This window comes from Vidua macroura, chromosome 2 (genome assembly GCF_024509145.1).
Source record: "Vidua macroura isolate BioBank_ID:100142 chromosome 2, ASM2450914v1, whole genome shotgun sequence".
Lineage (NCBI taxonomy): Eukaryota > Metazoa > Chordata > Aves > Passeriformes > Viduidae > Vidua > Vidua macroura.
Window position 1 is genome coordinate 349,266 of NC_071572.1, and position 11,810 is coordinate 361,075.

General features: G+C 58.5%; 1 protein-coding gene across 1 annotated transcript; it reads left to right on the forward strand.

The window, feature by feature from the left end:
* Window positions 1-7,410: 7,410 nt before the first annotated feature.
* Window positions 7,411-9,160, forward strand: LOC128822496 (hemoglobin subunit beta-like). The gene is made up of 3 exons (XM_054004215.1): window positions 7,411-8,041; window positions 8,129-8,351; window positions 8,978-9,160. The coding sequence occupies exons 1-3, from the start codon at window positions 7,950-7,952 to the stop codon at window positions 9,104-9,106; spliced, it is 444 nt and encodes a 147-aa protein (XP_053860190.1). The 5' UTR covers window positions 7,411-7,949; the 3' UTR covers window positions 9,107-9,160.
* Window positions 9,161-11,810: the final 2,650 nt, after the last annotated feature.

Sequence of the window (11,810 nt, forward strand, 5' to 3'; positions counted from 1 at the left end):
CAGCTTCGTGCTCCCCAACACAGTCACTTTGTGCTGTGGATCACCCTAAACCACACGGACCCAAAAGCTCCCCAGTCCCAGTGGAAGAAGCTGGGCTGGGAGCACAGGAGGAGCTTGGCTGGAGCACACCTGGCTCAGCACCCACCTCCCTGACCTGGGGCTGGGCTGGTCAAGGGGACACTGCACCCCCACCCCCAAACTGGCTGGGCAGCACTGTCCAGTCAGAGCATGGGTAAAAGCCTGGCTAAGGCCAGGCTGGACAGGGCTTGGGGCAGCCTGGCACAGTGGAAGGTGTCCCTGCCATGGCAGGGGGGTAGAAATGGGTGGGCTTTAAGGTCCCTTCCAACCCAAACCACTTTGGGATGCCATGATGCTAAGATTCTAAGGAAAGAATTCTAACTAAACATTTTAAGGAATTCCATTCATTCTGAGGAAGGCTTTATCTTGCTGTGTCCCTGGCTAGGAGCAGGACATGGGACAGTAAACATGCCCCTGTCCTGAAGGGGATCTGCCCCTGCCATGGGCATTCTCTGTCATTTCTGGAGAGCAGCCACTCTGCTTTGTGCCTCAGTTTCCCCAGGGGAGCCCTGCCTGTGGCCAGCACAGGGGGAGCAGGGGAGAAGGAGGACAAGGTGTGAAATTCCCTCTCTTAGGGAAACAGGAAAGTTTTCAACAGCAGCTGGCACCTTCCACACAGCCTGCCCCCAGACTTGCAGCAGGGCAGCAGAAGGGGGATGGAGAAGAGGGGCTGGATCTCAGGACGTGTCCCACCATCCCTTTGGGAACGTAGAGCTCCTGAGCCTGCCACAGGCTCTGCCCCACAGACAGAGGAGGGTCCTGAGCCCCTCACTGACACAGGAGTCAGCAGCCCGTGCTGGGGACTCCAGAGCTGCCCTCCTGGTTCTGCTAAGAAAAATAAATAATAAATGTAAAAAGCTGGCTGTTTCCCCCCTCTGGCTCAGCAGAAATGTTTTCTGCTGTGTCAGAGTCTGACTCAGCAGAAAGGGGACACTGCCCTGGGGCCAGGGGCTGCCTTATCACTGCCCACAAGGCTCCTGTTTGTGCCACCCCCGTTATCACCCCTGAGCACGGCCAGGCTGGGGCCAGCACCGTGACTCAGCACCCTGAGCCTGTGCAAACTCATCCCCCCAGTCTATGACAGGAGAGCCCATAAACATCCCATAAACTGCAGAGAATGGGCTCCAGTCCTGGGCATGGGGGTGAGACCCCTCACCTTGACCCCAACTCTGACCCTGGTCCTGTCCTGGTCCTGGTCCTGACCCTGGTCCTGGTCCTGACCCTGGTCCTAGTCCTGGTCCTGGTCCTGGTCCTGGTCCTGGTCCTGATCCTGACCTGACCCTGGTCCTGGTCCTGACCCTGGTCCTGGTCCTGGTCCTGGTCCTGGTCCTGACCCTGGTCCTGACCCTGACCCTGGTCCTGACCCTGACCCTGGTCCTGGTCCTGGTCCTGGTCCTGGTCCTGACCCTGGTCCTGGTCCTGGTCCTGGTCCTGACCCTGGTCCTGGTCCTGGTCCTGGTCCTGGTCCTGGTCCTGGTCCTGGTCCTGGTCCTGACCTGACTCTGGTCCTGGTCCTGGTCCTGGTCCTGACCCTGGTCCTGGTCCTGACCCTGGTCCTGGTCCTGGTCCTGGTCCTGGTCCTGAGCCTGCTCTCAGAGCTCCCTTTCTGCCTGGCTGTGTGAAGAGGAGCCCCAGACAGAAGCGTGCCCTGGCCTGGGGTGTAAGGGGGTCTGTGGGACGTGCCCTGAGCCCACCCCAGCTCAGCTGTTGTTTGGGGCTCCCTGGCTCTGCCCAGTGCTGGTGCTGGGCAGAGCTGGGCAGAAGGAGTGATGGAGCTCAGGCCAGCCCCCCACTCACTCACAGCCCTGGGACCCCTGAGGTGCCGGGAGGAGCCCGTGGTCTCTGTCTGGGCAGTGGGAGAGGCTCTGCCAAGGGCTGCCCCAAGGACCAGGTCCAGTGCCTCACCTGGGGCAGGGGGGAGCTTCCCTCCAGCCCCAAACAACCCCTCAGCCTCTGCAGAGGGAGCTCCCCCGGTTCCACTCCATCTTCAGAGCCCCTTTTGCTACTTGAATAAGAGCCCGGTGGCAGGTTGGGGTCAGATGTGGAGTCAGGGCAGGTCTGCCCTCCCAAAACCAGCCCCAACACGAGAACAGGTCTGGCTCTGTCCATTGCCAGCTTTAAAGGCTGGAAAGGCAGAACAAGACCCATAAAACATGTCCTGACCCAGCTGGTGCCATGCCATGAGGACAAAAGGCCTTGCCTGACCTGGAGCCATCCTGGCACACAGAAAACCTTTTGTTAGCAAGTGCCCCAGGACTGGGAGGTCCAGGACAGCTCTCGTGGCTCCCAGACAAGCTGGGGCTTTTTGTGGAGGTCTGTGAGGAAGGGAACCTTCTGCAAGGCAGCGAGAGGCAGAGCCAGCTCGGCCTGTGGCAGCTGCAGTGCTGGGAGCACTGGTGAGACCCCTGGGAGCTCACCTGGCCTGGCACAAAGGCTGCTGGAGCCTGCTGAGGGACAGCAAGGCCCTTCTCTGAGGGGTCTGGGGCTACCTGGTGAGGGGTACCTGCTCTGCACCCCCTGCAGCCAGCACAGCCCAGCCAGGCGTCCTTCAGCTGCTTTTCCTGCAGCAGGGCTTGGCTCAGCCTGTCCATGGAGCCCTGGGCTCCCACAGCACCCATGGGGAACGGGAGCTCTGGGGATGGGAGAGCAGCCCCACGGCTACAGGAGCAGAGGAGGAGCTGAAGATTCCTGTCCCATCCTCCTGGTCTGTGTGAATCCTGCCTGGGGGCACCCGGCAGGGATGGAGGAGACCCTGAACCCCCGTCCTGGAACAGCTCTCACCTGCCCTGAGAGGAAAACAGGATAGGAAAACTCAATGTACCCCATGGGCAGGAGGGGAGAAGCTCCAGGGAGAGCTCAGAGCCCCTGGCAGGGCCTGAAGGGGCTCCAGGAGAGCTGCAGAGGGACTGGGGACAAGGCCTGGAGGGACAGGAGCCAGGGAATGGCTCCCAGTGCCAGAGGGCAGGGCTGGGTGGGAGATTGGGAATTGGGAATTGTTCCCTGGCAGGGTGGGCAGGGGCTGGGATGGAATTGCCAGAGAATCCCCTGGATCCCTGGCAGTGCCCAAGGCCAGGTTGGACACTGGCACAGTGGGAGGTGTCCCTGCCATGGCAGGGTGGCACTGGGTGGGCTTTAGGGTCCCTCCCAACCCAAACCAGTCTGGCATTCCAGAGCTGCACCTGGTGAGGTGCTGTGTGGATGGAGATCTGTCCGTCCGTCTGTCCAGCCCCCGTGCTGACCCTGCCCATTCCCAAGCAGCCCGGGCCGGGCTTATCTGGGGCTGCAGCCCGGGGCTATCGGGACCGGCTCTGGGGAGGGGCTCTGGGCTGCCCGGGCCGATACGGGGGAGCTGGGCCCGGCCCGGGCGGGGGTCCCAGCTGATAGCCTGGGATGGGCCAGCAGCCCGAGCCCGGGGGCCAGCACAGCTCCATGGTGGGCACGGGGCTGGGCTGGGCCACGGGCACAGTCTGGCTCCCTCGGCCCTCCCTTCGCGGCCCACGCACCGTGTCCCTCCCTCAGTGTCCCCTCAGTGTCCCCTCAGTGTCCCCTCAGTGTCCCCTCAGTGTCCCCTCAGTGTCCCCTCAGTGTCCCCTGCAGCCCGGGTCCCTCCTGTGCTGAGGGATGGAGCCCTGCAAGGCCAGGGCAGAGCAAACCTCCAGGAAAACCTCTGCCCTCAGCGAGCCTGTCCTGCGGCAGCCTGCCTGCAGTGAGGATCTGCTTTCACCCATGTCTCGATGGTTTTGCCTGAGTTCTTGCACTGAGGGATAACTCCGAAGCAGATTCACTCAAATTTAGCTTTCCCCCAGACATCCTGTCCCTTAGGCCTCACCTTGTGCCTCTCACCTGTCACCTGTCACCGTCACCACCGTCACCACCCTCTGGAGCAGCTCTGGGGTGGCTCCAGTGCCACATCCTGCTAGGTGCCTTTGCAGGGACACAGGGACAGGGACGGACAGACAGGGTCAGGGCAGGTCTGCTGTGCCCAGCAGGTTCTTGGGCATTTCCTGCTGCATCCAGCCCCCAGCAGGGTCACCAGGACGCACATTCCAGACCCAGGAGTTTTCCTATAAAATTAAAGCAATACCATGAAAGGTTCCAAGTAAATTAAAACATGCTTGTATGAGAAGTGAGGCACACGTTGGGATTCCTGGGGTGGTCCTGTGCAGGGCCAGAAGCTGGACACAACGATCCTTGTAGGTCCTTTTTCAGGAGCAATTTCCCCATGGAAAGGCTGCTCAGGCCTTGGCAGGGGCTGCCCAGGGAGCTTTGCAGTGCCCATCCCTGCAGGTGTCCCCTGGAGGTGGCACTCAGAGCTCTGGGCTGGGGACAAGGTGGGCACGGGGCACAGCTGGCACTGCATGGGCTGGGAGGGCTTTTCCAGCACCAGGGATTTGGGGATTCTGTCCCTTTCAGCTCAGGATATCCCATGTTTCTATGATTACATGGCATGAAGGTCAAGCTGGAGCAGTCAGAGCAAGGGGTGCTCCACACCTCTTGGAGTCAGACCTAAAAGATACCAAGGGTTAAATCTGGATCCTGAAATGAGAGAACTTTGTTAGGGGCAGAGAGGAATTCATTTAACCTCCACTGCATTTTCCCTGGTTGTTACAGCAGAGAAACAAATAGAATGTCTTTGTGCTGAGAGCAGAGTGCCTGGGGCTGAAGGAGACATCTCCTGGTGGGGATGGCATCCTGCTCTGCTCTACAATTCCAGCCTGCCTGGGGTCTCCACTCTGGAGCCCCCACACCTCTGCTGCCTGTGGTGTTTCCCAGTATCCCTCTCCCTTCTCAGGAAAAAAAATGCATTTCCAGAAATTCTTTTCCACCGTGTTCAGGCAAGAACCAGTCCCAGCCAGGGGCAGTTGTGCAACTTGTGCTGAGTCAGACACACTCGTTCTGTATTTCCCTGGATTCATCACTGACCCATCCTGCATGGGCTTCGAGCACCTGCTCTGCCCCTTTCCCTAAAGTCTGGCAGCATCTGGCTTTGCTCTGCTGCCCTGGGCACCCTGTGCCAGGGCCTGCCCACCCTGCCAGGGAGCAATTCCTAATTCCCAAGATCCCATCCATCGCTGCCCTCTGGACACATTCCCTGTGTCCTGTCCCTCCAGCCCTTGTCCCCAGCCCCTCTCAGTTTTCCAGGGGTTCCTGATATCCCCTGCTGCCCCGAGCTCCATTCTGAAGCCAGCCCTTACTGGGAGCCTGCAGCAGCAGTGGTGGGAAATCACCTCTGCCCTCCAAGCCAGTCCAGAGTGGCCACAGCCAAACGGGCCAGTGGGCCCGGTGGGGCAGGATGGGCTGGAGCTGGTGTGAACATTTACAGAGTGGCTGCAAAAGGCCATTGCCATGACAGACAGTCCCCAGGCACAGGAACAAGACCCTAATCCGATTAAGTGGCTGATTCACCTGCTGTTATTCCTTTGCTGTTGTGCCCATCTGAAGGGATTTAGAGGTTAAAGAGCTGCTGTGGGGATAAAACCAGCCATTAGAGGGATCAGTGCAGGAGAGCAGCATGGAGTGGGCCTGTCTGAATGGAAATTACTTCGGCCTCTCTTCCTCCTGTTTCCTCTGCCTTCCTCCTTCCCCTCAGCTCTTTATGGCCATCATTACATCCATGAAAAGTCACCTTGCTCCCACACCAGTAAAGCCAGGCCCTGATGGGTCACAGGTGGGTCCAGGCCTGCAGGATTCTCACCACGAGCCGTGTCTCTGCCTGTTTCAACAGGCTTCAGAAACCCAGCATTTATTAACCACATTTAAAAAATAATATTAATGCTGCAGCCAACACTCCCCTGCAGCCTCTGTGTTTGATGTTGTCCTGCCTGTCCCAGGCTCACCCTCCTGCTGCCCCTCCCTGAGCTTTTCCCTGCTGCTGGTTCAGATGCAGCAGAAAAGCATCATTATCTTTTCCCTTTTAAAGCTTGGCCTTGCAGAGCTGAAAATGAATCTCCTATCAGAGACGAGGCGAGTGCATTGCTAAGAACAGCCGCAGATGCAGCCTGGGTTTTAATTTCAATGCCAGGGAATTCAGGCTGCAGAGAAGTAATAAATGCAGAGGCCACCGAGGCCATTTATTGTCATCCCCAGCTGGGCGAGCAGCTGCTGGCTCAGGGATGGGAATGCCTGCCTGGAAATTCAGGGCTGCACGTATCCATCGCTGTGTAGGGTGAATTTGGACAACTTCTGGAGTCCCCAGATCTCCTGAGCAGCACGGGCGTGTCGTGTGTGGGCTGTGCAGGTGAGGAGCTCGGGCCTGCCGATACCTTTATCTGCCTCACACAGCCCCACTGCCCGGGCTATCAGAGCCTGCCTGGGGCTGCTCAAAGGGCCTCTCCCACGGCCCCAGAATGGAAAAAAAAAATAATGTCCCACAGAACCCTGTGATGAGGAGTTACAGCGTGACTGCAGATGTGAATGGCCAAGGGGATCACGGTGATGGGCCCGTGCCACTGTGTCTCCAGTGAGATCACACAATGCCAGCCTGGTGCAGCTTGGGAGGGACCTTAAACCTCACCAGTGCCACCCCTGCTATGGGGACACCTCCCACTGTGCCAGGCTGCTCCAGCCCCAGTGTCCAACCTGGCCTTGGGCACTGCCAGGGATCCAGGGGCAGCCACAGGTGCTCTGGCAATTCCATCCCAGCCCCTGCCCACCCTGCCAGGGAACAATTCCCAATTCCCAATCTCCCATCCAGCCCTGCCCTCTGGCACTGGGAAGCCATTTCCTCTTGTCTTATTTCTGGCCCCCATGTAAGAAGTCCCTCTCCAGCCTTCCCAGATCAATGGACCAGTATCAGTCTGTAACTGGAAGATTTCGGAGGTCTGGATGAGACTTCTTAAACCGCCCACAGCCAGACCCAAAGCCTCAGGTTCGATGAGTCCAGGAATGGTTTGGGTTGGATAATCTCCCAGTTCCAGCTCCCTGCACTGGGCAGGGACACATTCTACCAGAGCAGGTTGCTCCAAGCCCCATCCCGCCTGGCCTGGAACAATTCCATGTCCCTGGTTGTGTCTGGATGCCTGACACCTCCAGCGTCCTGGCTTTGCCTTTCTGAGCACAGGGACACAGCTGCACTGGAGGCCTGGAAACCAGGAAAGCACCTGTGCAGGTGCCAGCCAGAGTCAGACAAAAGCCTGTAGCCAGACCTCGGCCTGGTGGAAGTGGATGCTGCTGATGGGGCTGTGACAGGGCAGGGTCCTGTGCAAGGCCTTCATTCCCAGCAGGGAGAGACCCGTGAAGGGCTCACACCGGACACACGTGGGCAGAGCAGAGGAGCCTGTTCACAGCTGCAGCCCACCCTGGCATCCCACACAGGTACTCCTGGAAACCTGGAGCTGAGGAGGTGACCTCTTATTCACCAACACCATCCCTGCAAGTGTCCCAGGCCAGGCTGGACAGGGCTTGCAGCAACCTGGGATACTGGCAGGTGTCCTTGCCATGGCAGGGGATGGAACAAAAAGAGCTTTAAAGTCCTTTCCAACCCAGACAATTCTGTGATTCTAAAGCACCTCTCTGAGGGGTCTGTGCCTGTTCAGGGAGGGGTGGAATGTCCATGCCTGTGGTGAACAGGCAGCCAGGGCTGAAGGAGAGAGAGATAAGAGGGTCCTGTGTCCTGGCCTGGCCTGTTAAGGGGCTCACAGGGCTTTTCTTGATGACCACACCTCACTGCAGAGTGACCACAGCACGGGGACCCCCGGCGGGGACCCCCGCCCGCCCCAGCCAATGGCCCCGCTGGAGGGGCCGGGCAGGGGCTGGCCCAGGGGATAAAACCCGGCCCAGGCTCTGGGCTCAGCTCAGCTCCGTGCCCTCCTGCAGCCCAGCAGAGCCTCAGCATCGTTCAGGGAAGCTTGGGCAACCCCTCTGCCGACACCATGGTGCACTGGACAGCCGAGGAGAAGCAGCTCATCACCGGCCTCTGGGGCAAGGTCAACGTGGAGGAGTGCGGCGCCGAGGCCCTGGCCAGGTGGGTGCAGCTCCAGGGCCTGCCCGCGGCACCTGCGGGGGAAAGCGCTGCCCTCAGGGAGCTCTCACTGTCTGTGTCTCTCCCCAGGCTGCTGATCGTCTACCCCTGGACCCAGAGGTTCTTCTCTGACTTCGGGAACCTGTCCAGCCCCACGGCCATCATCGGCAACCCCAAGGTGCGTGCCCACGGCAAGAAGGTGCTCACCTCCTTCGGGGAAGCCATCAAGAACCTGGACAACCTCAAGGGCACCTACTCCAAGCTGTCCGAGCTGCACTGCGACAAGCTGCACGTGGACCCCGAGAACTTCAGGGTGAGCTGTCCTTGGAGCTTTACCCTCTGCCCCTTCTTCCTCAGAGCATCTCAGTGCCTGGGGGATTTCCAACGGGCATCAGCAACTTGTATTTGAGTTACCAAACAGGACATGGCTGACTGGAGTGGGAGCTGGGGGACAGGCCAAGGCTGGGAATTCAATAATGCAGGGCAATACTAGGCTCTGGGTTGCAAGGACAAATCTGGTGACAAACATAAGGAGATTCTCTAAAAGTCTGGGGGCTTGTGCAGGCATGGCTGGAGAAAAGGAGCAGGATGTTGGCCTCTGCTTCAGCCTCTGTTTAAGCCTGGCTTTGGGGATGTAGAAGGTGGACCTCTCACTGACCCTGAGCTGAAGTAGGTGTGGGGTTTCACAGCAGAAAAAGGAAAGGCAGAAAAATTCCTAGCAGCTGGAAAATGTGAGAGGGAGCAGAGATGGGGCAGGTGGGCACTCAAGCCCACGGCCAGCACAGGGCTCTTGTCCTGCAGCTGGCAGCCCTTCCCTGGGCCACAGCCCCAGCGCCCACTGGGGAGCTGGGGTCCCTGGTCCCGGGGTGCTGTGCAGGGCACAGAGGGGGTGCCCAGCACTCTGCTGACCTGATTTCCCTCTTGCCTTCCCTTCTGCAGCTCCTGGGTGACATCCTGGTCATCGTCCTGGCCGCCCACTTCACCAAGGACTTCACCCCTGCCTGCCAGGCCACGTGGCAGAAGCTGGTGGGGCTGGTGGCCCACGCCCTGGCCCGCAAGTACCACTGAGGCCTCGGGAGGCACCTGTGTCTGTAACGGGCAATAAAAACCGCCTTTCCTGAATTCTTTGTGTTCTGTGTCTCTGTGGCTGCCTGTGGGCCCTGGGCCTCTCCTGCTGGGATATTTGCAAGGATATAAATTCGTAGAGATTCACTGATTAGGCAGAAATTTACTCCTCCATAGTTTGCTGCTGATGTATTAAGTTGATCAAAAGCATTTTCTGCATCAGTGATGAAAACTGGTGCATCTTGGTCAGAGTTTGATATCTGAAATGTGTGAGATCCCAAGAGCATGGGATGAAGGCAGCTCTCATACAGGATGGGTTAGAGCCTTTTTTTACTCATTTTGGCTTAATGGAAGCACATCTTTTCACTGGAGTTGAAAGACTCTATGTAAGCATCTTAGTTTCTGCAATGTTTTTCCAGGAACAGCCTAAAAAGCAACAAGGAGAGACATGCTGGTGTCTCAGAATGATGAAACCCTTGTTTTGCATGATTTAGGAACAAATATTCTGCCTTTCTCCTGATAGAGCAGGGATGTGCACTTCACCCTTCTGTCCTGCACAGCCAGGCAGGCAAAGGCCCAGCCCTGCCAGCAGCACCGAGGGGCTGGGGGAAAAAGGATTAGGGGAAAAACGCCCAAAATCGGAATCCAGCTGCCCTGCAGCACAGCTTCTCCTTTCACCCAGCAAAGGGCATTTCAGCAGGACTGCAGGAGGTGAGAGCACTCTCCACGTCCCGTTCCAGCCCAGAGCCATGGAACTTTCCAGCACACAAGGCTGGATGGGGGGTGCAGCCAGCAGTACCCCAGGCCTGGGGGTGTCCAGGGCTGGGTGAGCACCCAGGGCAGTGGCTGGGGACCTCAGCAGGGACTTTCCATCTCAATGAACGATCTCATAGTGATCATTCTGCTGCTCCTCTCCTCTGGACACGTCCCAGTGGTGAGGTGGAGCACGTCCTGCTCTCTGACCAGCTCCTGGACAGTCCTGTTGTCCAGGGACAGGGACAGGGACAAGGGTGTGGTGCCTGTGTCACAGAGCCAGCGTGTCCCACTCTCCCAGTGACAGCTGTCCCTCTCTGGGGTGACAGAGCAAAGTCACAGCTACCACCAGCCCGCCTGACCCAAAAACAGGTCAGGAGAGTACAGGAGAGCCCTGGATGCAGGATGCCCCTGGATCCCTGCCAGTGCCCAAGGCCAGGCTGGACACTGGGGCTGGAGCAGCCTGGCACAGTGGGAGGTGTCCCTGCCATGGCAGGGGTGGTACTCGGTGGGCTGTGAGGTCCCTGCCAATGCAAACCTTCTGGGATTTTAAAATAGGAGCAAAGACACCCTCGGGAGCTGCTGGCTTAGGACACGAGGCCCTGCACTCTCTGGAGGAGCGTGGAGGCTGGCCTGGCTCCAGAGCAGAGCCTGGGCACAGATGCCACTGCTGCTGATAAGGGCTCTGTAAAGCTTGGCGGGGACACTGCTGCAATCTGGGACCAGGGAACTCTGCTTGGGGCAGGAGGGCCCTCACTGGAGCTGCCTTGGCCCTCGTTGGGATGGTTTGGCTCTAAAGGGAAGGTTCTTGTCCATGGAAGGGGGCAAGTGTGTGGCCAAGACCTGGGCCAGTGGAAGGTTCCCTGCCTATGGCAGGGGGGGTGGAATGAGATGTCCTGAAGATCTCTTCCAACCTTAACCATTCCATGATCCTGTGATTCCAGGAGTTCAGAGATTTTTCCACCCACACCAAAGGGAACAGCCCTGGAAGGATGCTAGAGGGAAGGGTCCTGAGCATAGTGAAATCCATCCCAGGCTGAGAGCAGAGCTGGTTTTCTGTCTGGGGACAGCTAGGAATAAGCTGTCGGGTGTTGCTGGGCTTCCCTGGGGAAAGATCTCCCTGTGACTCTGCAGACACAAAAAGAACTAGAGAAATTGTCCCTTCTCAGCACTTTGAGATGAACATTTCCCCTCCCAGCCTGTGTCCCAGAGAGCTCCCTGAGCAGGCAGTCCCTGAGCCCCCAGATCTCCCAGCCAGGCTGCTGCCCCCAAGGCAGAAAGCAGGGGATTTTCAAGCATGCTGAGAATGAACTCTTTCTTATAAAATTGAATGGAGCACCAGGGTGAGCCCAAGGCTGGGACTGGCTGGGCTGTGCTTGACTTTGGTTTTTGCCAGGTCTCACAGGGTCCAGGACTGCTCAGAGCTGCTGCAGTCCTGACCAGGCTCACCCTGCCATCCTCACAGGCACCTGGCACAGGCTTGTGTCACTGACGGTGCTGTGGACCAGTGGCCACTGCTGCAAACAGCCTCTGGGCCAGCCCAGCACAGCAGACTGCCTGCAAATTTATCCATGCCTCAATAATCTTCAAATTTAGAAGCCCTTGGAATTCTTTCTCGGATTTTAAACTCATGTTTTTAGTTTATGTCAGCTGGGGAGTGCCCTGGGGCAGGGATGCAGCTGCTGGAGAGGCTCTGGGTGCCCAGGGAAGCTGTGGCTGCCCTGGCAGTGCCCAAGGCCAGGTTGGAGCAGCCTGGGACACTGGAAGGGCTTTAAGGTGCCTCCCAGCCCAGACTGGGATTCCATGATTCCATGCAAAGCACTGTGGAGGATTCACTTGGCAGGAGGGGATGTTCCCCAGCAGGGACACAACCCTGGAGCCCCCAGCGGGCCGGCAGCTCCACCTGTGCTCAGGGCTGAGGTGATGCTTGTCCCTGCACAGACAGAGGGGGAAA

Bases quoted from the DNA above. Each gene is read 5' to 3' on its own strand.
- LOC128822496 (XM_054004215.1), top strand. From the start codon at position 7,950: ATGGTGCACTGGACAGCCGAGGAGAAGCAGCTCATCACCGGCCTCTGG. The intron at 8,042-8,128 runs GTGGGTGCAGCT...GTCTCTCCCCAG, and splicing joins GGCGCCGAGGCCCTGGCCAG to GCTGCTGATCGTCTACCCCT. The intron at 8,352-8,977 runs GTGAGCTGTCCT...TCCCTTCTGCAG, and splicing joins TGGACCCCGAGAACTTCAGG to CTCCTGGGTGACATCCTGGT.